Source organism: Physeter macrocephalus, chromosome 16 (assembly GCF_002837175.3).
Source record: "Physeter macrocephalus isolate SW-GA chromosome 16, ASM283717v5, whole genome shotgun sequence".
Lineage (NCBI taxonomy): Eukaryota > Metazoa > Chordata > Mammalia > Artiodactyla > Physeteridae > Physeter > Physeter macrocephalus.
This window is the reverse complement of record NC_041229.1, coordinates 47,159,956-47,186,075: the sequence shown is the minus strand read 5'-3', so window position 1 is coordinate 47,186,075 and position 26,120 is coordinate 47,159,956. Positions and strand designations below refer to the sequence as shown.

The following is a 26,120-nucleotide window of genomic DNA, read 5'->3' as shown; positions in this document are numbered from 1 at the left end:
TTGGAAAAGGGGAAGTTTGTAGGACATGGATAGAAATGATGCTGGTACAGAAGATGAAGGACCCAGGACATAGTCTTGTCATGTGCTCAGGAAGTACCAGGGTTCTGAGGGTAAGTCACACACAGTTTTGACACGTGCATTAAAAAAAAAAAATCCTATCCCTTCATCATAAACTTGCTGCTCAGATTTCTAAAACTTTTGCCAAAACCTCTATAAATAGCATCTCAGCTAGGAAGCTGGAAAACAAGGGAGAGACTTGAGTGATCTCAGGAAGCAGTATTAGAATCTGAGAGGTGAAAAAAGGGACTAGATTTTCTTGAGTTTCCCCAAGCATTTTAGAGAGCCTCCTTACCCAAGCGCTTGGCGCAGAGCAGGCATTCCATTTGTAGATATTTGTTATTTTAAAAGAAATAGTTACCGACACCAAAGGTCAATCAGCAAATTTCATTTTTAGGGGGTCTCTAAAACTTTCCCATAAGCCTCCTCCTGCCAAGTCCCTGTGTGGGCAACAGTGATGTCATGAGGTGGTAGATGTATTTTCTGGTCGGGCTCCTGTCCAGGAGAGTTATGCTTATGTTTGGAAGGAATGCTTTAAGAAGTTCACACCATTGAGATGGGTGTAAGACCAAAGCAGATACTTAGATGTGCTCACTAAACTGCCTTCAAAGGGAATGGGCCCGGTTAGTTAAGGTGTGCCTGTCTGTGGTTTGGGCTGAGTGCTGGGTTATGTGGGTGACTGGGGACGTGCTGGGTGACTAAGAACAGGAGGGCTGGGCATGTGCAGTGGTCCAAGAAAGAAAGAAGCCCACAGATGCTGAGGAAGAGAGGGAAAGAGAACAGATGTGTCTACAAAGGATCCCTGAGGCACTGACATTTTGTACAAGGTAGTCAGTCACTTTCAACTCAGTCTGGTTCTTGGAGCGTCACCTGGCAGCTTGTGATAGTACAGAACCTCGGACCCTCATCCGGACCTGCTGAATCAGCGTCTGCATTTGGACGGGATCCTAGGGGAGTCCTGGGCACAGTAAAGTTTGAGAAGTGCTGACAAAACTCCCTTCTTCCAATGTTTAGTTAGGACTCTTTCAGTTGCAAGGATAAAAATCCAATCCAAACTAGTACAAGCGTAAAGAAGATGTTAATATTTTCATGTAACCAAACAGAAAAGGCAAGGTGCTACGGACCTGGACCCAGAGCCTCACATGCTGTCAGATCTCAGCGTTTTTTTTTTAAATTTCCCTCTCTTGCTCCCCCTCTCTCCCCCTTCATCACCCTCCCTCCTTTTTCCCCACCTCCTCCCCCTCCACCTGCTCCTCCTCTTACCCGTCTTCTCTCTCCGCCTTCCTCCTGAAAGTTGGCTCCTTTTTCTGAGAATGTTCTCCCCGTGAGGCTGGAATTCTGACCAGAGACACCTCTGAACTTACATCCTTATAACCTCAAAGTGGAGACAAAAGAGACCTGTTTTCCACCAGTGAAAAGATTTCTAGGGGAGGACTCCGAGCATCTGCCTAGCTTGGGGCACCTGCTCAGCCCTGGACCAATCCCTAAAGCCAGGAGAAGGGGCGACTGTAATCGGTCTACTTATAGGACAAGGGACAGGAGACATGTGTTACTAGACGGGAAGGGAGAGAGGGGTTCTGGGAAAGTAGAGCAACAGCCACTACACCCCCCTCTCTTTCAAAAGCTTCAGTGACATCAATCAACCCTCCCCACAAAGACTGAACATGATGCAGGGCTGAGACAGCAACAGTCTGCCCACATCGGAGGACAGCTGATCACTGGTGGGGTGCAGTGTTCTTAATTGTTTAATGATAATAACAAGTACCATTTGTAAGGGAGTTTAAAATATATTATCTTATATTCTTAATATATTAAGTATATATTAAAATATATATATTAAAAATATATTATTATCATGTCTTGAAAAAAGACATGTCTGGAGTCCTTCTGGACCTTTGGACTGAAGAACACCTCTCTGGCCTGAATGGAATGCTTCAGCCATAAACATCTGTTGAGCACCAACTAATCGCCAGACTCTGTGCTAAGTGCTGGGTTGACAGAGATGAATAAGATGTGGTCTTGCCCTCAGGGGCTCTCAAACAAGATGGTGCGTGGTAGTGAGCCAAATAGCCATTCAGTTCATTGGACCTGGCTTTTTGTAATGCTGCCTTTTCCAGAATATTCAGCAGCATGATACTCAGCCTAAAGACTGAGTAGAATATCATGTGTAGGAAGTACACCAGGGCAAGCTGAAAGTTTATATGATTGAGAGGGCTCCATATTTGTACACACGTAACTGGGGAACTTATCTTTCACTCTGAAGTCTCACTGTGTGGGGTTAGGGGAAGGCAGGTTATTATGACTATCATATGCTATCATTTCACACAAGGGAAGCTCAAACAATTGAACTTTTTTTTTTTTTTTTGCGGTACGCGGGCCTCTCACTGTTGTGGCCTCTCCTGTTGCGGAGCACAGGCTCCGGACGCGCAGGCTCAGCGGCCATGGCTCACGGGCCCAGCCGCTCCGTGGCATGTGGGATCTTCCCGGGCCGGGGCACGGACCCTTGTCCCCTGCATTGGCAGGCGGACTCTCAAGCACTTCGCCACCAGGGAAGCCCAAACAATTGAACTTTAAATGATGGAATCAAACAACTTACCAACAAAAATGGTCGCCAAGTACTGTGGAAGGATGTTAAGTTGAAATCACTTTGCCCAGACACACAATGACCAGAAAAATGACAATTTACTAATAAAAAGTATATGTGACATAATATATTGTACAAAACAGGACACTCATCAAGCTATCACAGGCATAATTTAAGCTTGTGGGTCCCTAGGCATATAGGTTGATTGCATGTTACAGCTCTCAATCGCAGCCCCAAACCACACAACTACTTTATAATTGGAAGTTTAATTTTACTTAGATTTTGAATCATGAGGGATAGATAAACAATAGTTTGAATAGTTTAGATTTCCCTAAATTATAGATATAAAATAGTATTTATGAGTTGCTATTTTCATATCAGACCTTAACTTCACAAAAAAAGATTGCAACATATAATGGTTGCAAGGACAATAGAAATGACAGAAAGTCTTGATTTTCTTTCAACAGATATGCACATCCAAATAAATAACGCTGAGAAACTATTTCTTGAGAAACTCAGTGAGAAAGAATATTGGGAGGAGTACAAGAATGTAGGGAGTGAACAACATGCTAAACTCATTACCTCCTTACAGAATGACATCAACAGAGTTAAAGAGAATGCTGAAAAAATGTCAGGTCAGTTGCAAGAAAGCTGGTTCAGATTCAATAAAAAAATCTTTCAGGGGCAGACATTTGGTGGAAGACAGAAACGGGTACCCCCTGAATCATCCGTTACTCTCAGCTGTCAGCACAAGCACTATGTGCCTAAGGATTAGGTGAAGGGAGGAAGTAAAGAAACTATCCCAGGACCACCTATGAAACTGAGAAGGGGAAGTAAAGGGATGGGAATATGTGCCTATGTGTGTGTAGAAACCCTGCAACCGACTTTGAGAAAGAAGCTTCATTCAGTGGGTGGTGTCTGTATGCTCTCACACCTGGGTCTGGGCCAATTCCACCAAGGTGGGAGGGTCCTGGGAAGGGGTTATATTAAAGAAGGAATTCACCTGAGGCAAGCTAAGGCAACCCGCCCAGGCTGGACAACCAGAATCGTTATAGAAAAATGGCCAAGTAAATGCTAAGTTGCAGTCGGGAAAAAAACTGGAGAACAAACATGAGACAGGAAGTGAAGAGGGTACGGAGCAGGATGGCATCAGGCATAATGCATCTTACCAAGATCAGATGTGGGAACCATGGGGCCAGCTGTCTGTCACTGAGGCATAGTGGCTTAAAAGAACACCAGAGACTCAGAAACAAGAAAGTCCTAGGGTAGAACAAACAGGAGAAATCTGGTCTGAAAGAACACTGTGGGTGGATGGCAGTTCTGAGCCCAGCTGGTAATGGTACCCTGTTTTGTGGAAGGAGCATTCATTCGGGGTCATTCCCACTATCCCCTCTGAGGCTCTGTCCACTCAGTCTGCTTCTAGACCAATTTTTATGTAAGTTTCTCAGCTCAGGGCCTCTGTACCACAGTGGTAGTGTAAATTTGGCCCCAAATCAGTCTGGACTTAGAGTTACAATTTTTCAAAAGGTTCTCCTCCCCAAAAGAAGAAGGTAAGAGTGACACCCTCCTACCCCTGTCAATCCCCCAGCCACTGAGATCCTTTCTCTAGATAAAAACACTATTACCAGTTCCTTATGTAACCTTTCAGAAAGAGTCCATGCATGTTTCAGTATGTATATATATGTCACAAGCAGCATGCCACAGATGCAATTTTTCACTTGCTCTTTCATGTAACAATATGGACATCCTTACAGATGAGTACATATTAATACTTCCTCATCCTCCCAATGGCTACTTTGTTTTGTTGTACCATAATTTTTTAAAGTCCCCTACTCATAAGCATTTAGGTTGTTTCCCATCTTTTACTATTACAAATAATACTGCAGTGACTATCCTTACACAATCTCATTTTACTATGATGAATACCCTTGTATGTATGTAATTTCATTTATGTGTATCTCTAAAGGGAAATGGCTGGCCCAAACAGCCTATTCATTTTTACACTGATAGGCATGGCCCTGCGTAGAGGTTGTACCAAGTGTACTCTGGCTGGTGGTGGTGAGGATGTCTGTTTTCCCACTTCTTCAACAACAGGGGATGTGATCCACCTCTTTGTTCTTTGCCAGTCTTATAGGTAGAAAATGGTATCTCATTGTAGCTTTAATTTCCATTTCTCTTACTATAAGCAACAGTGAATATCTTTTTATAAGTTCAAGAACCATATGAATTTCCTTTCTGTTCAAATCTTTGCCCATTTTTCTATCGTGCCGTGGAGCTCTTTACATTTCAAGGAAATTAGCTCTTTAACTGTGATATAAGATGCAAATATTTTTCCCATTTGTCATTAGCCTTTTGTTTATGCAGTGTTTGTATGAGGAAATTTTATAGTTTTATAGTGCCCAATTTATCACTTTGATTTTATGATTTCTGATATTACAAATACATTCTCTAATATTTTCTTCTAGAATTTTTTATGGCTTCATTTTTATATTTAATCTCTGATTTTTTTGTGTGAGATAGGAAACCAACCTTATTTTTTGCCAGATAGCTTTCCAGTTTTCCCAACATCACCTATTAAATAAGCCATTTTTACCCTATGATCCAAAATGCTAACTTTATCATACTTTCATTTCCCATGTGTATTTGAATCTCTTTCTGTCTTTTCTATTCTGTTCCATGGATCTATGCATTTGTGCAACAATACCACACTTTAAAAATTGTTACTGTTCTAGTATGTTTAAAATTTTTTAAATAATTTTTCCAGCATTCCTTCATTTTGTGGTTTTTAAGTAAGAAGAGTGATCTTCTCATATAAACTTAACCCATTATCCTGATTAGAAATTTGGATGATTTCTTTGAGCTGAAAATTTCATGCTATTGTATCCAACTTTGGGGTGAGGGTAATAACATTTATATGCTGCTGGTTGAGCCTTGGCGTATAGCCAGTTTTAAGTGTCACGGGATAATGGCTGTTATGGGCTTATCTTATTTGCCATTAGTTTTAGGCACTTCTCCTAACCATGCAGCAGCAATTCTGCCTGGGGATGATTAAAGCACCTTGGGAGCCACTAACTGGGCACAATTAATATGAGTAGAACTCCTAAATTAATTTATCTTAAGTCTTACTACCACCATCTCTTCTTTTCCTCTCACCTCTCTCCTTCCATGACTTTTCTAGAATTCTCCTCCCACACCCATGATCATGGAGTTTGTGTTAGCTAGACTGCTTTAATTGCAAGGAACAAGTACTTTAGTAGAAAGGGGCTTTATTGTAAGTGAAACATGATATTAAAATGAAACTTTTTTAGTCTCAGTTTAAACCTGGTTGTCTATATAGTGGATACCACATTTCAAAGTAAAGTGAGATATCGCTAGGCAGACTGCCAATATGATGAGCCAGAAAACTGGTTTCACACCTTCAACCACTGAATTCCAGTCTATAAAAGAAGTCGAGGAAGCCATGAAAAGACGGTTGGAAATAAGGGGACAGTTTTTGGAAAGAGCTCTTGGTGTGCTGTAAGTTGTACACAGTCCCCCAAAGGGGCAGGTGAAGGGTAATTCCTCCTTCATCTCAAATCAAGACGGAAGGTCTTTAAAGGAAATTCTTCAGATTGTACAACATGTGTTCCCTGCAGTTTGGGGGGAGGGGGAGGGGACATTGAGATCTAGTTTATGACTCATCCCTGAAAAAATCTATGGGATAAATGGCTGACTAGGAAACTGTTGTAACATCAGAGCAAAGAAGAGGTAGGCAGCTGCTGCCCTGGGCTGGGCCTGTGTCTTAGTCCATTCAGGCCTCTATAACAAAGTACCATAGACTGGGTGTCTTACAAATGACAGAAATTTATTTCTCACAGTTCTGGAGGGTGGGAAGTCAAGATCAAGTCACTGACAGATTCGGTGCCAGGTGAGAGCTTGCTTCCTGGTTCATAGATGGCTTCTTTTTGCTGTAACCTCACGTACTGAAAGGGCGAGGCAACTCTCTGGGGTCTCTATCATAAGGGCACTAATTCCATGCGTGAGGGTTCCACCCTCCTGACCTAATGACCACCCAAATACCAGTACATTGGGGATTAGGTTTCAACTTAAGGATCTGGGGCAGGCACGGGTGGGGGGTCACAGACTTTCAGCCTGTAGCAGCCTGCGCTTCTAGAGTTTGTTGTGGCAAAGAGAGAAGGAGTGTTTCCTGTGGACTGGTTGTGAAAGAGAGCTGGAACGCAGTCCTGTTGAATCTTGCCTGGGGGCTGATGAGAGGGGCCATGGTGCCCCCAAAGAGAAACAGGAGCCTGTCTATGTGGGAGGGAGGAGGAAACTGAGACCCAGAGGCCAAAGGAAGAGTCATTAGCCAACCTCCAAAGGCAGTATTTCCCCTGTATCAAGGGCATGCAGGTGAAATATAACTAGCAATGGGGGAGGCGGTCCTCCGGAGAACCTACGAAAACCACCTCCAAGAGAGGAGAATCAATCTTAAATGCTAACTAGACCCAGAAAATGGAACATCAGCTTGAGATAGTATCAGTCAAATGAGTGCTTTCCTGTCCCTTTCCAGGCTCCCCTTCAGCCCTGAGGGAGAAGGCATAGAAGTTCAAGTCAGAGGAAATGGTAGTAGGTTTAAGCTAGGAAGGGGACAGCCATAACTTTAACTGAAGCTTAAAATTTCAATTATTATAAAGACTAGACATATTAATTTCTGATTGGAAGATATTTTATTATCACAAAGGAACCAGAAAAGTCATAGGATTGCCATGTATCTTACTGAGAGAGAGCTACTAGCCTCACAGTATGAATTTTAAAGGCAAGAGAGAAAAATAAGGTTTCTTGATGTCCCATGATCATGTTTGTTGGATGTAACACTTGTATTGAAGAATGGGAGGCCTGAAGATGGAAACAGAAGGCCATCAGATCAGTGGTGGCTCTAGGGATGCTCCTCCTTATATTTGTCACTCATGGTCTGTGACTGTCCCTCTTGTGGCACCTCTGCTTTGCTCTTTGTGCCTGTCCCCATTCTCTTCTTGCTTCCCACAGACCAATTCTTGCAGTATTCTCCAACCCAGATTCTGAAAAGAGCCGGTGTGATCACCTACCTAGTCAAAGGTGACCAAAGACCTTCGTCCATGCCTCCTCATGGGTCATCAGTTGGCCCCAGCACAAACCATTCTTTGGTCAGCTGTCCACCCTATCTTATTCAATAGCCACCCTGAGCCCTGGGGGCATGGGGAGGAAGAACCTGGAGCTGCTTCCCTGAACTTCAGCTAGAAGGAGATGTAGGGATATTGGGTGTAGAAAACACAGTCACTGATATACCCAGGACAAGGCTCTTTCTCTCAGTGAAAGGAAAGGGAACCTTAGATTAGGCCCAGGAACAGAGAAAGTATGGGGTTATTACAAATCATCAGATATGAGAGTCACAGAGAGTTTTTACTTTTGTCCTTGACCAGGTGCATGGGACAGGGATCCTGAAAAGTTTCTTTGTACACAACAGTGGGTTAAAAGACTTGGGTTCATGTCCACCTCTTTGAATGCTAGTTTCCTCGCCTGTAAAATGAGAGTACCTCAGAGATCTCGAAGAGAACTCACAGTCCCAGCACCTGCTTTTCTATACCTTATCTCATCCAACTCTTACAAGTTCCTCTGAGTTGGATACCATTGTGCCCAGTTTAAAGATGAGGAAACAGAGGCCTGGAGAAGTTAATTGCCTTAACTAAACTCACAGATTTAGTAAGCAGTGGAAATGGGATTTGAACACATTGGGTGTGTGTCAGACCCAAACCCTTGTGCTTCAAATAGTCCTCCCAGCTCTGTGATGCAGCGAAGTAGGGAGGGCTCTCTAACACCACTCTGCCTGAAGAAACTGCTACATGGCCAGTGTTGCCACCTGCCCTTGCTTGGTTTTCTCCAGAGGGGGTTCAAAGGAAGCCATTGGCACAGTGAAGCTGTGTGACACCCGGAAGTGTGTGAAGAGTGAACAGACTCCTAAAAAGCCGTGGAGCAGAGCCAAAGCAGAGCCACACACAACAAGGAAAAGAGCACAATGCAAAGCAAGCTTCAGCCTCTGAGAAGTGTGGTCAGCTTCTGAGAAGTGACCATATTAGACCGGGCATCTGAGCAGCCAGGAGTCTAAAGGCACAAAGTCATAATCTCCCAAGCTCCCATTTACAGTGTTCCAAACTTTTCTGGGAAGGAGACTTTTACATACTCCCAGTTTCTATGGCCGTATTCACAAATGTGTGGTTAATAGTTGCTACCTGAAGCATCATCTGAATTTCAAAGGATAACAGGGAGATTTTCACATCCTCCCTTGTGCTAGCTACTCTGCTTTTAAGAAGAAAGACAGTCCATAGAGTTGTATATGGAATTTGGAACAGAGTTGGATGTTATTACAGCTTTTTCAGTATTAACATGAGGGAGAGCTACAACTTTACCCAGAGCATATTTGGTAATCTATTTTTTATGATTTATAGCAAATAATTAATATATAATGTTATCAAGCTCCAGTTTTTATGTTTTCTTTCAGATGCTAAGAATGTAAAATCCATTATAGCTCAACTCCTGATGCATTGCAACTTTTAGATTGATTGTTGTATTTTGTGTGGTAGAAATTTTAAATAAATATCTAGCATTAGTCTAGTGGACTAGATCCTGAACTGAAAAAAAAAAAATCCATCAGAAATGAGATTGGAATGATTAAAACATTCAAGCAATTACTTTGAATGAGATTAAGAAAAACACAGGTTTTATATATATATATATATAGATAGATATACACACACATACATACATATACATACACATATCCATATATATACATATCCATGTATATGTGTGTGTGTGTGTGTGTGTGTGTGTGTGGGTTGGAATAATGAAGATGTCCATCTTCTTATTCTCCAGATGTCAAGTTATGTGTGTGTGTGTGTGTGTGTGTGTGTGTAGGTTGGAATAATGAAGATGTCCATCTTCTTATTCTCCAGATGTCAAGTTAGACTAGACCCAAAACCCAATGAACTCTTGTTTATAAACCTCAGCCACTCTTGTTCCAGCTCTGTTAGAGGTAGAAACTGATGGTTCCTAGCCCCCTTTCTGGCCACTCCACAGCCTGGGAGAGCTCGCCCCTTCCCTCCTTCGACTCTCCCTTTCCCTCACCAAAGTTGCCATTGTTTGCTGCTTCTATCCTGGAGCTGAAGGCTCAGATCACTGCCTGCCAAAGACTTGCAGTTGGCCAAAGTTCATTTTCTTCAAAATATTTTTCAGTATCTGTTGTGTTCCAGGGACTGCGGTAATAGAAGGATATGGAAGAGAAGTTTTTACACTCTGCTCAGAGTTTTCCTTGAATAGGGGAAGCAGTTATGCCAGTACAAAATACAAGGAGGGCTGAATAACTCCTGCCTAGCTCCCTGCCCCGCTTTCCAGAGCCTTAGATTGGCTCTAAACTATGGAAAGATCAGACTTGCAGATCTCCTTCCCTGTAGCCTAAGATCCTCGAGAGTTCTTAGAGTTGGCTTTGGTTGACTTGGTCTGTGAAGAAATGTTTCCCTTTGAAACAATGTCCTAAATGGCAGCTATGTTCCACAACACTCTCAGTACAATACTATTGTTTCATTATAGAATAAGTTAAATGGGTCTCTGTGGACCAGTCCAGAAATCTAGCAACCGTAATTGTCAACATCGTTTGTATGGGAAGATACTTTCTGACTTCCAACTAATTATGCTTCAAATGTTATAAATAAAGCACATCTAATGGGGACACATAACATAGATGTTATCATAAAGCACAACTAACTTTGGCTATTCTTAGATTTGGAGGGTACACTGCCCTCCCGTTGCACACTGCTGACTACCTCACTGTATTCAGTCTTTGCTCAGATGCTACCTCCTCAAAAAAGCTTTCTCTGATCACCCTATCTAAAACAGAATTTTAGTTTTTCTTCATCACACACCTCACCACCTGAAATATTATTCATTCGCTTCCCCACTACGATGTACATGTCATAAGGGCAGGAGTTTTGTCTCTTATTTGGCAACATTCCCAGTGCCTTAAATAGTGTCATGCACATCAAAAGAACTTGATGATGATTTGTTGGATAAAAGAATGAACAAACTGGACTCATTTATCCAGCTTTATTTCTCTCCACTCTCTAAAGCAGCCTTCATGTCACTACATCTTGCTTTCCTTAAACGGGAGTGTTGATTATATGATCTCTCAGCATCTTTCAAGGCCCCCAATTCTACGATCCTTTGCTCTCTCAATTCTGACATTTATGATGTAAGAAAATCTGGAGAGGATAGAGAATCCTGCACTTCTTCATCTCTGTTCTCCCTTCTTGCTCTGAACCCAACTCAGAACAGGTCTACTGACTTTCACAGCCCCTCTCCTACTCTCTCTCCTTATTCTGTCTTTCCTGCCCCAGGAAACGCATGCCAAGAATATTGGAAAATTAGTTAGAAGGAGTTAGATGTACAGGATGCCACTCAAGTGTGTAATCAAATCTCTTCATATTTTTGTGGTAGAATCAGAAGTTGTGTGATATGAAAGGTAGATGGCTGCATAGGTACTAAAGTGTTAGAAATTCTCCCTTTGGAGAGACAATCCTTTAAAACTATGACTATTCATGAGACAGATATCATCGTAAACGAATTCACATTAAGGTGTTAGTAAATTATTGGAGCATTTCTTCTAATTGGAGGTACTAGATGCTTCAGTAAGAATGTACCTGGAAAATTCAGAAAAGAAAAAGTACATAGAAAGGAGAGGTGGGGATCTTGGAAAATAAAATTTATAACTTCATAGTTTTACCTAGGATCTTAAGGTTTCTAATTTTCTTTTTAAAGAACAGTATAAAATCACCCTGGAAGATGATAGAAAGAGAATAATCAGAGAAACTTTGTTGCAGCTGAACCAAAAGAAGGAATGGGCCACAGAGGTATATCTCAATTTTCTTTCTTTCTTTTTTCTGATAGTAGATTTTTATTCTTCTCACACAGAATTTCAAAATTTTAACTGAAATGTAGTTGATGTATAATTCTTCTCACCCCGAATTTCAAAATTTTAACTGAAATGTTAGTTTCAGGTGTACTACCTAGGGATTTGACATTTGCATACGTTATGAAATGATCACCATGATGTCTCGTAACCATCTGTCTCCATACAAAGTTATTATTGACCATATTCCTTATGTTGTACATTACATCCCATGGCTTATTTATTTTATAATTGGAGGTTTGTACCTCTTAATCCCCTTCACCTATTTCACCCACCCCAAGCCTTCTCCTGTCTGTATTTCCATTTCCTTAAAAAATAAAGCTCCCAACCCCCATTTCTTTCTCATGGTGTATTATAACGGTCAGAAACGTGTTTTGAAATTAGGCAGTTTAGTTTAAATCACAGTTCTACCACTTACTGGGTGTATAAACTGAATTTATACTTGACTTTTCTGGGCTTCGGTTTCCTAATGTATAAAAAGGGGACAATAATAATATTTACCTTTAACGAATAGTATGAGGATTGATAGTGCCTCATAAGAGCAAGAGCTCAGTAAATTAATATTCAGTTATTTTTAAGTACAATAATAATGGCTACAACAAATTATTAAATTAGATTTTGGATGAATTATAGGATGAAATATAATTTGTCTAAAAAGTACTTTCTTACATATGCAAACCTAAGAGAGTACACTTTACATTGTTGGAGCTTTAAAAATTGGGGATATAAAAAAATGTTTGAGATGTAATTTCCAATTCATGTTTTCTAATCTTTGTTTTGCCCCAAATGCCTGACTTTCTTTCCTTTTCACTGCCCTTCCCCTGTCTCCAGACTATCTCCTAAAACAGTGAGGTCCCTGCTGGGATTGTCTCTTTATCTGGAACATCCTTTCTTCAGAGTCATAAACGTCTGGTCTTTTCTTCACTGAATTTCAGTTGCTCTTGTTTGTTGTTTCCCTGTTGGTTCAATTGTTCTTTCAGTGTTACTATTCTACTGCATGATTTTACTGATTAACACAAATACAGAGGATGTGGAGAACTGACCAGTGGTTTTGTCTGCCCATGCAATTCAGCCCCTTTGTTACTGAATATGATTAAATGGTGAAATCAACAATTAAGTAACCTGATCATAGTTAAGATGATTAAAAATGCATATGTAGATCAAATATGCTCTCAGTATGTACATTCAATATATAATGAAGACTGTTCCCAATACTATTCCTAACATTTTATATTGAAGTCTCTCAACAATCCTGTAAGGGGAAGACTTGCTAATAAAAAGACAGAGGCACAGAGAAACTTTGTAACTTGCTCAGAGCATGTGGCAGAATAGAGTTAAGATAGCTTCTTCAGATCATTACTCTTAATCATTACATTGTACATTTTCTTTTCCCCGCATAATGCCAAACACCCACACACGTGAACGAATTTTCCTCATTTTCTCCGGCCATCTTATGTGTTAACTTATAAAATCTACTACTTTTGTGCAACCTTGGCTGCTTATTGGAGTCACCTGAGAAATTTGTTTAACCCAGGTGAGTCCTGGGTCCCACCCACAGAGATGCTCATGTAATTGGCCTGGGATGTTGCCTGGGCTTTTGGATTTTTCAAAATATCCAGGAGATTCTAATGTGTAGCCAAAGCTGAAAACACTACTCTATTGTTAGTGAATTAAGCCATTAGTCAACTAAATTCAATTATGAGTGACTTCCTACTTTTGTTCAAAGAAAATTCTATGTTCAAATAAACTTTAGACTTATCAGTTGGAGCTGAAGTATAAAAATTCCTGGTTCCTAGGAAATGGAGGTTCACTCTTAGGTCAATTACCATGATTTAAAGAAAAGAAATTTATTACACATCTTCCTATTTTAAAGACTTACACAAATTTTTTTTTTTTTTTTTTTTTTTTTTTTGCGGTACGCAGGCCTCTCACCGCTGCGGCCTCTCCCGCTGCGGAGCACAGGCTCCAGACGCGCAGGCCCAGCAGCCATGGCTCACGGGCCCAGCCGCTCTGCGGCATGTGGGATCCTCCAGGACCGGGGCACGAACCCGTGTCCCCTGCATCGGCAGGCGGACTCTCAACCACTGCGCCACCAGGGAAGCCCAAGACTTACACAAATTTATCCTTAACATAGTTTAAATTATTTCAATCCATGCTTATGAACCAGAATATTTTCTTAATTTTTCTTCTTGTGGTTATGTCCTTCAGTTCCTGCGTTTGTAGCATGGTATCCATATAAAAGTACCTCACATATAACTAGAATCTGTCATCCATTATAAAGTTCCTTTGGGTGAAACTGTAAATATCCTAGTAACTGAATATGAATTTACATTTTAAGATCCTACTGATAAAATAAGGATTTTCCTGTTTGCTTTGTCTAAAATGCCTTTCTCCAGGAGACTATCTAGCTACAGCCTGCTACCCTGAAACTACTGGCTATTAGGTTTGTAAGTATGTATATTGTTATTATTGACATGCAGAAATCTTTCAAATTAAAAAGGTAGTTATATAATCTATTCATGCCTTTGCTATATGTTGAATTATGTCTGTGACCATAAACTTGAAGAAAGTTTGATCACTGCAGTTTAATCATCTTAATTGTGGAGCAGATAAATTAATGACTGATTTCACCACGGCAGTCAGATTCAGTCACAATAGAGGCCAAATTGAATGGACAACCATTGTCCAGTTCTCTCAATCACCTGTGTTAGGCAATGTAAATCAGCAAAAACAATACAATAGGATAATAATGAAAGAACAACTGCACCAAAAGTTTTTAGGTATATTTCCAAAGTAATTGCAAAACATAATTTTAAATTATCAGATAAGTTGATTGTGTATCCCCATTGCTAAAACTCTTAAATGCTATGTGGCAGCTCTTCTTTAATATGGAAAAAAAAATTTTTTGTTTTTTTTAGAATGCTATAAGGTTCATTGACAAGGGCAGCTATCGAGAGATCTGGGAGAATGACTGGCTCAAAAAAGAGGTAAGTGGAATTTTTAGAAACAAAAACAATGTCTTCTTTCTCATTTTTTTGAACTGGAAATGACTTTTATTTATGAGCTGAAGTCATGGGAAAAGCATGGAACCGTGACTGACTGAGGTAAAATGAAATTCAAGTGGAGTCCTAATCTTATTACAAGTTGTTACTCAATGAACACCATAAATAATCTCAATAATAAACAGAAATCATCTTTGGTGTTACAATTGATACAACATACTCAAGTGTGCAAAGCTTCTTTATGTCCTAAAACTGATCTGGCCTTCCTCTGGACCCTACTTCCTCATGGGTGATGGGAGCCAGGTTTAAGGATCATTTTAACCTCATTCTCTGCTGTTTTAAATTGCCTCTTTAGGTATTCAAATTGGTAGGGAAGAGGTAAAGTTGTCATTATATGCAGATGACATGATACTATATATAGAAAACCCTAAAGACTGTACACAAAAACTACTAGAACTGACAAATGAATTCAGCAAGGTAGCAGGATACAAGATTAACATACAGAAGCAGGTTGTATTTCTTTACACTAACAATGAAATATCAGAAAGGGAATGCAAACAAACAATCCCTTTTAAAATTGTGCCAAAAAATAGAAATAAAATACTTAGGAATAAACCTCATCAAGGAGGTGAAAGACATATGCTGAGAACTACAAAACATTAATACAGAAAACTGAAGATGATTCAAAGAAATGGAAAGATACCTCATGCTCTTAAATTGGAAGAATTAATATTGTTAAAATGGCCATACCACCCAAAGCAATCTACAGACTTAATGCAATCGTTATAGAATTACCCAAGACATTTTTCACAGAACCAGAAAAAATAATCAGAAAATTTATATGGAAACATAAAAGACCCAGAATTGCCAAAGCAATCCTGAGGAAAAAGAACAAAGCAGGAGGCATAACCCTCCCAGACTTCAGAAAATACTACAAATCTACAGTAATCAACACAGTGTGGTATTGGCACAAAAACAGACCTGTGGATCAATGGAACAGAAAAGAGAGTCCAGAAATAAACCTATACACCTATGGACAATTAATCTTCAACAAAGGAGGCAAGAATGTACAATGGGGAAAAGACAGTCTCTTCAGCAAGTGGTGTTGGGAAAGCTGGACAGCTGCATGAAATCAATGAAGGTAGAATACACCCTCACACCATACACACACACACACAACTCGAAATGGCTTAAAGACTTAAATATTAAGACAAGACACCATAAAACTAGAAGAGAACACAGGCAAAACATTCTCTGACATAAATCATAGCAATGTTTTCTTATGTCAGTCTCCCAAGGCACTAGAAATAAAAGCAAAATGAACAAATAAGATCTAATCAAACACAGCAAGGGAAACCACGAACAAAAAGAAAAGACAACCTACAGACTGGGAGAAAATATTTGCAAAAGATGTGACCAACAAGGGCTTAATTTCCAAAATATACAAACAGCTCATACAATTAAATAACCAAATATTTCCACATAGATGTCGCAAAGGCACTTCAAACTCAACATACCTGAAGCATAATTTATTAAATTTCTTCTTATTCTTTTCCTTCATTTCTTTTTTTACCATCTGCTCAGACACCCGAGGTAAAAATGTCACCATCAGCTTCTTTTCCATTTTCCTTGCTCCCATTTGACTGAAAAGAGTTGGTTAGTCTAGGAAACAAAAGAATTTAAAAATCAATATGCTTTCTATGATATTGACAATTATCTTGAAATTGCCTTTATAAAGTCATGGTGAGTAGGAATCCATACTATTTCCAAAACTAATCAAGATGAATCCTCAATTTTAAAAAATAAGTATTAATTTAAAAAACTCAAGGTGAGCTCAATAGTTAAAGAATATTAGGGAGAAACTTGGTTCTTATACTTTTATTAAATATAACAGTATGATCCTAGTGATAATAATTTAACAATTCAAACCTTAAATTTTATAAGATATCATAGATGTTAGGTTCAGAGAAAATAACTACAAAAGTTTATATTCGACTGAAAAGAAAGGCCATTTTGTGCCTTGGTCCTTCCTACTAAAGCCACAAATTACATTGTGTTTTGTTTCATTTTTTAATTCTCATAATTCAGTGGAAATAAAAGACAGAAAAAATGTCAAGTTTAACTGACTCATGAGCAAAAAGAGCTCACTAATAAAGAACAAATCATATAATTCAAAATATTTAATTTCTCTTTATTTCAATAAATATTCATTTTTGCTGTTATTAAATTTACTCACAAAATTAATTAAAACCAGTTTTGGTTATAAGTACTATCACAAGAATTGAAAATTGCCTGGAAATAGAACAATGTATGTCAATTAATTTCTTTGAGGAAGGCTTAGAATGAGTAATAAGGGATATTTAACAGTGGAACTCCCCCAAATATTTCTCCATTTAACTATCTTTCAACAATAACCAAAAACTTACATCTCTGGGAAGAATGAGATGTCCCATTGCATGACTTTTATTATCTGGTTTTATTTAGCATGCTTATTAGGAAAATGAAGAAAATTCAAATTTCCAAATAACCTGGACTAACAACAAATGGAAAGCTGGAAAAACTAGGCAAAGGGATTCAAAGAGGTTAGCAATCAGAGTTTCAAACGTGAGGAGGCATAAAGCTAACTTGGATCTTGCAGGGGAAAATTTCAAGAGCATGCAATTTATTCAGGATCCTAGGTCCCTGACTTATAATAGTTTTAACTAAATTATCTTGCCCAATTTCTTAAGTATATTTCTTGGGTATCTGGGGAGAAGCAGGGGCGGGGAAGGAAAAGAGGTCTTCTACTTCCTTCTTTATACTTTTTTACCCCAGAAACTAAAGGTATTTATATGGCTATAAAAAGGAACTAGTTTTCATTTCCCTAACATTTCAAAAGACTGGGAGGGAGATAGCAATTGATGAGAACCTTACTTAGCACTCTACAGGGGTAGGTGATGTCACAGGATATCCATAGCTTAAAAGATTGGACTTAACTCCCCAAATGGCCCTCATTCCCAGCTTTGGCAGGAGACCAAGAATTGTGTGTGCTGCCTCCCAAGTATGCCAAACCCTTAGGTCACACATTCTATTAATTCCTTCTTTTACAACCTCTAACTATGATTTTTTTCTCATTCTTTGACATCTGAAAATTATAAACTTTTCCTTAAGGCATTCAGGCTTGTAATCAAGCTGATCATCTCTTAAAAACATGAGATCCTAAAGCACCTTCACCTAGCTCTGTAATGTAGAATTATGGACTTAAATGGTTTTGTGAAATTGTTTAAGGCTGGTAAGTAATATATGCTTTTCTTTCCATCTCTAAGCCAGCAGCAATATTTGAGCCTTTTCTATGACAGTGGTACTGTTTTATATTATAATTATTTGTGTATTCGTTCACTGGATTTGTATACTTGTTCCCTTTTGAGGGAAGGAGCCACACTTTATTGGATTTTGTATCCGTCTACCTCTAGGACAGAGCCTTACCCATGGTAAGAATTCAAGCATTTAATAAATGACTTATGTGAAAGGGATATCCATCTGGTAATATACTGAGTGCTTCCAGATTCCAAAATACAATGATTTCAATGACAAATCAAAAATGTTAGTCATCTCCTTCTAAGTACTCATCTCAGTTATGCTCTTGGCAACTCCTAACAAGAGATACTGAATCGAAACCCCTACCCTGTGCCTTTATTTCATCGTATTCCCTGGAGACACGTTCCTTTTTCCAGTTTATCATTCTCACCAGCCGATCACTTTCTATTTTATAGTCTTATTTCTTATTCTTCTATTGTCCTGACTTCTCTGCACGAGCACCTCTCAATCCAGCTCATGCTGTTTTGGGGGGCAGAGAGGGAAGGTGGGGATTCGCTCTAGTCACATTCTTCTATATATTCTTCCCACAGTCAAGCTTTCCAGACGCGCAGGCTCAGCGGCCATGGCTCACGGGCCCAGCCGCTCCGCAGCATGTGGGATCTTCCCGGACCGGGGCACGAACCCGAGTCCCCTGCATCGGCAGGCGGACTCTCAACCACTGTGCCACCAGGGAAGCCTCAAAATACATTTCTTAAAGATTGATGGGAACTTTATCAACAGAACCAGCAAATTTTGCTCATGTTTGAGTTAGCCACATTTCTTCAGTAAATGTTAATTAAGCCTGCTATATCTATGAAGGACCTTCCATCACCTGCGAGATAGAAATCAGACTCTTTAGCATTACTTGGCTCCCCTACTTGTCCAGTTCTTCTACTTCTCCCCATTCCCATTTTATTTCTATCCACACCAAAATGTGCCTTTATCCATGTGGTTCCTTCTGCCTAGAATATATCCTCTCTTGTCTGCTAGAGAATCTCTACTTGGCCTTCAAGATCCAGAAGAGAGGTCATCTCTTCCATTAACTCCCCCTTACCCCCTCACACCTGGCAGATATAGGGTGAACCCCTCTCTCTCCCACAGTCCCCGGATGGCTTCCATTATGATTTTATCACACTATTTTCTGTTGCTATCACTCTTTCCCATTAAACTAAGAGATTCTTGAAGGTTATTGTATCTTATTGATCCTTTGTTCCCAAAGTGTACTATAGTTTTTGACACATAGTAGGCATACCGTACAATTACATGAATGAATGAACGAACAACATTTCATCTCTCTGATGTTTCTCAGAATGACTCCAGCACACTCAAGAGAGAATATAACTGTCCTATAGAGGCTGATAGAAAGGGCTCCTAGGCCTGTACTTCTCTTTTTTAAATGCCATAATAAAGATTTTTTCCCAGTGTTATTAATTTTCATTGTGTTGTTTATAATTAAACTTAGATAGAGCCTCTTTTAGCTACTAACACCAGACTGATAAATTAATTAGTCTTATTTTCTTATTTATCTCTGCCTCCAGCTCAGATAAATCCAGTGATGTTTCTGAAGAGTAGGAAAGGACTACTCCTGCCATTCAGTAATAACTGCCTAATCATGCAACCAAGTTCTGCAAATGACCAGGAAAAAAGTTCCACCAGTTCCTTCTTAGAGCAAACCCAGTAATAAATAATACAGGATACATCTTCCCCTCAGGCAAATGCACTTTAAAAACAAATTAATTAACTTATTCATTTTTGGCTGCTGTTGGGTCTTCGTTATTGCACGGGCTTTCTCTAGTTGTGGCGAGCGGGGGCTACTCTTCGTTGTGGTGCGTGGGCTTCTCATTGCGGTGGCTTCTCTTGTTGCGGAGCACGGGCTCTAGGTGCACGGGCTTCAGTAGTTGGGGCACGCAGGCTCAGTAGTTGTGGCGCACGGGCTTAGTTGCTCCACGGCATGTAGGATGATATTGCTGGACCAGGGCTCGAACCCGTGTCTCCTGCATTGGCAGGTGGATTCTTAACCACTGCACCACCAGGGAAGTACCACAAATGCACTTTTAAAAGTTGAATTTTTTATAGAGGACTAGATAGAACTAAGTCCATAAGTACTAACACCCATTCTCTTTTCCTGAGAATAGATCGCAAATTACAGGAAGGAAGTGGAAGAACTGGAACATGCTATTCATGAGCTGGAAGGAGAAAATTTGGTGCTTATTGATCAGCTGTTCAACTGCAGACTTGTGGATCTCAAAATACCCAGGTGAGAGTCGTTACATATCTAGAAAGTATTTTTTTAAACATTTGTATCTGTAAAAAGTTCTTTTTTTTAAGATGACAATTCTTTAATAGTTGAAAAGAAAGGAACTCACAAAATGGCCATGGGGAAGGTATAAGATCATTACAACTGACCACTGGTCCAGTGCAGACTTCGACTTGCTTTTTCTAACAATGCACTGTGGTCATAGTAGCAAACACTTAACATGAATGTCACAACTGCTGTCCTTCAGAAGCCTCTGGGCCAGCAGGGGAATTGGGCATAAAAATAAATGCATTAACAGTACAGCGGAAGAGGTAAGGGTTCGAAGCCAGCACACAGGAGGGAGTGATCAACTTGAGGGGAGCTCCTGGAGATGTTCTGAGCATCTGGTTACCTTGTGGATTATAGAATCGTTTCCTTTGATAGTTAATGAAACAGGCAAACTACTTTCTAGGCAGAGAAAATAGCCTGGCATTCCAAGTCACATTTATTCCTGCATGAGAGAAATCAAATATGTATATGGCTTTGTAGTTTAGGTTATCTCTTTTTCTTACCCGACAAAAAAAAAGTCTTAATATACCAATCTTGATGGAAAATTAGAGCCCTGGAATGTGGTATTAAAACCCAAAGTGGCATTCATAATTTGGCAAGTAGTCAGAAACAAGAAATAACCTAAATAGTAACATGCTTAGGAAGATAGAGGAATTAAATCACACAAATGTAAGGTGTACATGTGCAAGATGGGAGAGAAACATCTGCGTCTGGGCAGAGAAGTTCAACATGGTGGAAGGGTCAGGAAAACATTTCCACCTGAGTATGGCACGCAGGCTCAGTAGTTGTGGCGCACGGGCTTAGTTGCTCCACGGCATGTAGGATGATATTGCTGGACCAGGGCTCGAACCCGTGTCTCCTGCATTGGCAGGTGGATTCTTAACCACTGCACCACCAGGGAAGTACCACAAATGCACTTTTAAAAGTTGAATTTTTTATAGAGGACTAGATAGAACTAAGTCCATAAGTACTAACACCCATTCTCTTTTCCTGAGAATAGATCGCAAATTACAGGAAGGAAGTGGAAGAACTGGAACATGCTATTCATGAGCTGGAAGGAGAAAATTTGGTGCTTATTGATCAGCTGTTCAACTGCAGACTTGTGGATCTCAAAATACCCAGGTGAGAGTCGTTACATATCTAGAAAGTATTTTTTTAAACATTTGTATCTGTAAAAAGTTCTTTTTTTTAAGATGACAATTCTTTAATAGTTGAAAAGAAAGGAACTCACAAAATGGCCATGGGGAAGGTATAAGATCATTACAACTGACCACTGGTCCAGTGCAGACTTCGACTTGCTTTTTCTAACAATGCACTGTGGTCATAGTAGCAAACACTTAACATGAATGTCACAACTGCTGTCCTTCAGAAGCCTCTGGGCCAGCAGGGGAATTGGGCATAAAAATAAATGCATTAACAGTACAGCGGAAGAGGTAAGGGTTCGAAGCCAGCACACAGGAGGGAGTGATCAACTTGAGGGGAGCTCCTGGAGATGTTCTGAGCATCTGGTTACCTTGTGGATTATAGAATCGTTTCCTTTGATAGTTAATGAAACAGGCAAACTACTTTCTAGGCAGAGAAAATAGCCTGGCATTCCAAGTCACATTTATTCCTGCATGAGAGAAATCAAATATGTATATGGCTTTGTAGTTTAGGTTATCTCTTTTTCTTACCCGACAAAAAAAAAGTCTTAATATACCAATCTTGATGGAAAATTAGAGCCCTGGAATGTGGTATTAAAACCCAAAGTGGCATTCATAATTTGGCAAGTAGTCAGAAACAAGAAATAACCTAAATAGTAACATGCTTAGGAAGATAGAGGAATTAAATCACACAAATGTAAGGTGTACATGTGCAAGATGGGAGAGAAACATCTGCGTCTGGGCAGAGAAGTTCAACATGGTGGAAGGGTCAGGAAAACATTTCCACCTGAGTAGGTCTATTGCTTGTGTGGCATGGAAAAAATACTATTTGAGACATAATAAAATATTTATTGTTGGCAAACTTCCTAATGTGCTCCAGGAAGGGTGGATACAAGTTGTGGGGTTTTTGTTTGCTGAGCTAAGGGATGGCTGTCGGGATACAAGACTGGAGAAACTGGGAGATGGTGCAATTACTTTGTAGGCTGAACACGGGGTGGGGCAGGACAGAGAAAGAGACCACCTGCCTCCCTTCCACAGTCTATGTGTGCTGCCCTGGAGCCACAGATAGCAGTGTAAATGAGGTAGGCAGTCAGGCTGAATGAATTGGCTGATTACTGGACTCCTGTACTTCCAGTCTCTTGAGCTGATGCCCTTGGGGGTCCCTAGGGGGTGGGGGGGCCTCACTGTCCCCCCAGCAGGCAATGCTCTCTTTTGCCAGCCTCCCTCCCTATGATCAGGTCTCCAGCTCCACACTCCCGTCCCCCCTCTACCCCGAAGCACCTGCTGCTGCCACCACTTTCTTTGTGATCACGCCCAATCTCTGCCAGCTGTGCCTTCTAGCCACTGCTCCACCTGTTGTCTGCTGTGTTCTTTTTCTCTCTTCCAAGCCAGCCAACCCTTAGGAAAGAGCTACCCTGTAAACTGCCAACCCCACTTCCTGCTTTGGTCAGCTCAGTCTAGGGCACCTGATTTGCTGCTGATGTGGATGTGAAGTGCTCATTATAATAAAGGGGAAATCTTTCATTGGCCAGAGAGAGCTTGGCAAGGACAGGAAAGGGAGATGAGAAACTTTTAATGGTGATTTTCATTAAGTTGTTTGCTGTATTGTACGCAATTTAAACCTATCCTCTAGCCTCCCCACAGAAATCTTCAGTAAAATCCACATTGTTCATCAATGCTTTGTGGGTTGGTTTTCTTTAGTGTGAGAGACCTGAGTGCTTAGTTTTGCTTCAGAGTTGGGAGAGATTAATTCAAAATCTTTCCGAGGGAAAAGAAACAGCATGGGCGACGTTTATAAGAACTGGGTTAGGTGCCCGGTATATGCCTCCATGGCACACTGAACTTTTCCTTTGTAACTAGCATTTATCACAGTAGTGACTACTTTTTAAACATCTGCTTCCTTGCTAGATTGTCCTTGAGACAAGTGTTTAGGACATCTTAGAAAGACCCGAATAAAGAAACAGAGAATTGTGTAAACCCTCAATTATCTGTTACAATGCTTATCCAGAAGGAAAAATTCAGGAGCTTTTCCTGTATCTATTTTCAAGTCAAAGAAATGTTAACACATACTGTGTAATTTATGGTAACTGCCCTTTCCACCTCTTTGTTGAGAATTGAGTCCTATATATTCTGGTAGGGTGAGAAATAGACACGAACAGTACCCAGTAAACATATAAAAACTTCCCTATTTGGATGAAGAATGGGGTATTCTACCTAATAGAGTTACTGTATTTCCCATCCAGAGCTCCCCAAATGTCTTTCCTTCCTGACTCCCATAGAACATCATAGTATTTGTCTGATACATTAGATGAGCTGAATAAGCTAGAGGTGACTGCCCAGGGACTCCCGTGCCGCAGAGCTGAGGCTAGGTGGACCAGTACCTCAAATCTAACGCTAGTTTCATATGATAACGTTCTGTAAAATATTTTCTATAACAAGTGTTGCTGCCCTGTGGTGGTACAAAAGTGACAATAAACTAATGATTAAGAGAGAAGCCAGACTTCAGAAGGTTACGGCGTTTAGTAAGGTCTTAAGTTATTCAAAAGAGTAAAACCAGGAAAGAAGAGAATTCTGTGGCCTCAGACTTGTCCACCTGCAGACCAGAGCTTCACTAAGTTAACTCTTAAGAAGGTTTTAAGATATAAATATTGTATGTAGTTACATTATTTGCTGGAGCTTTAAGCATCTCAGATAACACTTCCTTCGTGGTCTTTAAGTAACTGACAGCCTGTAATCCAGGGGATTCACTCTGGATGCTGAGTTGCTAAGCATGAAGTGTGGCTGGCGCATCTGCAAGGGGCACTTGCTTCATACTATCTTCAGGCAAACTTCATGGCAATGCTGTACGGAGCTTTCAAGGTATCATGTCTTCTGACTGAAAATTCCACTGGCCTCTGCAGCGCAGAGAGCTGCAACAGCAGACGCAAACTCACCAGGCTTGGAGCTGGAACACGCCACTCAGCGAGAGCCAGAACCTAGGTGTCATCTTGGATTCCTACTGCTAACTGTCTTTCTCTTTTTCTCTTTATCTCAAATCCCATCCCATTTCTCATCTGGATTCCCTGCAACAGTGACGTAACTGGTGTCATGATCACTCTCATTTCTGGGACTTTAAATCTGTTATTTCCTAATCATGGGATGCCCTCCCCTCACCCCAAGCTCTTCACTGGCAAACAGCCCCTGGTGTTTCAAGACTCAACTCAGGTTTCATCTCCTCCTGGAAACCTTTCCTTACCTCCTAAGGCTAAATCCGGTGCTGCTTCTCTCTGCCCCATGGCACTCCTGACACTATGCTCCTCACATAATTACCCATCATGGTACAAACCATCACCATAAAACACTGTGAGCCTGTCTGCCACCCCACTGGGCCTGATGCCCCTTTTTCATCTGTGTCTCCAGCACCCAGCAGAGAGATAAGACACTACTGAGCAGGTGGTACAATATTTGTTGACTGACAGACTACTTTTCTTATTTGTTTTTAGGCGACTATATCTTGCTCAAGCTGTTGGACAGGAAGTGCCACATGAAGAAATGCCTTTGGAGTTGCCAGAAACATATATAGGTATTATTTTATTGTAAAGGTGATTTTTTAAAAGTTGACAAACACTTAATTGCGCTTATTATGGACAGGAACCTTATATCAGAGAGCTATTCAGGGAATAGATGCCTGCCAGCTCCTCCATATTTCTCTTGTTCTTGCAGAGCTTACCTAACCCATCTCCTTTCTCTAGTCTTATTTTCAAATCAAAGTCACCATGTGTCACAGTGAATTAAATAGACACTGGTAGAGAGGGATGGAATGATGTCTACACTGGCATGGTTTGTGCTCCAGTTTAGCCAACCAGCCAAAACACCAACACACTCACAGGTCCCCACGTGATTATTATAACTTATTAGCTAACAGAAGGAAATACAACCTAGATGTGGTTTCTAATAATAGGACTTACTCTCACTTTAATACCTAGATTCTACATTTCTAATTCTCAAATTCTTCTCCTCCAGGAGATTCTCAAAGGTCTTTCAAATTTAAAATGTGACAAAGGAGTGTATATATATATATATATATATATATATATATATATATATATCTGAATCACTTTGCTGTACACCAGAAACTAACACAACATTGTAAAGCAACCATATTTCAATTCAAAAAAAACTAAAACTGAAAAAAATGTGACAAAGTATGTATTGTATTTTTATTTTTAATCTGTTCAAAAATTATACATAATTAATTTCTTTGCACTCATCCCAGAAAAGTCACAATTGCAACCTGCAGAAGTAAAAAGTAGAGACTTGTTGAGCTTATCACTTGGGAGCAGTGCTTTACATCTTAGTCATGAGGATAGCAGCAGATACGGCCAGCATCTGAAGACAGATGAAGAAGAGAGTTCCAGTATAGAGATTGGAGCCTCTGACATGAAATACTTACTGTATGAGGATGAGCGGGATTTCAAGGTAAGATTCATGAGAAAACATCTTGACTACTAGAGAAAATGTTGCTTTATTAGTTAGTGGAGAAAATTAACCTGAAGTATGGATGCTGAAAAATTCTATTTGCCATTATTAGTAAAATTTGCCAACCATTCATGTCTGTCACTAGATACTATTTTCACCCCTACCCTTGCCCAACTTACTACATATATTCATTTATAGACATCCATTACTAGTATACCATGTAAGTTATCTAGTGCTACATAACAAATTACCTCAAGAA

General features: G+C 40.1%; 1 protein-coding gene across 1 annotated transcript in view; it reads left to right on the top strand.

Annotated features, from left to right (window-relative positions):
- The window catches only part of CCDC83 (coiled-coil domain containing 83), a 44,734-nt gene that overhangs the window by 13,607 nt on the left and 5,007 nt on the right, over positions 1-26,120 (top strand). Inside the window, exons 4-9 of the mRNA XM_028501022.2 lie at positions 3,109-3,276; positions 11,468-11,559; positions 14,537-14,605; positions 20,092-20,213; positions 24,886-24,965; positions 25,650-25,861. Of these exons, the coding sequence (XP_028356823.1) occupies positions 3,109-3,276; positions 11,468-11,559; positions 14,537-14,605; positions 20,092-20,213; positions 24,886-24,965; positions 25,650-25,861 (743 nt within the window). The remainder of the gene's footprint in view (positions 1-3,108; positions 3,277-11,467; positions 11,560-14,536; positions 14,606-20,091; positions 20,214-24,885; positions 24,966-25,649; positions 25,862-26,120) is intronic.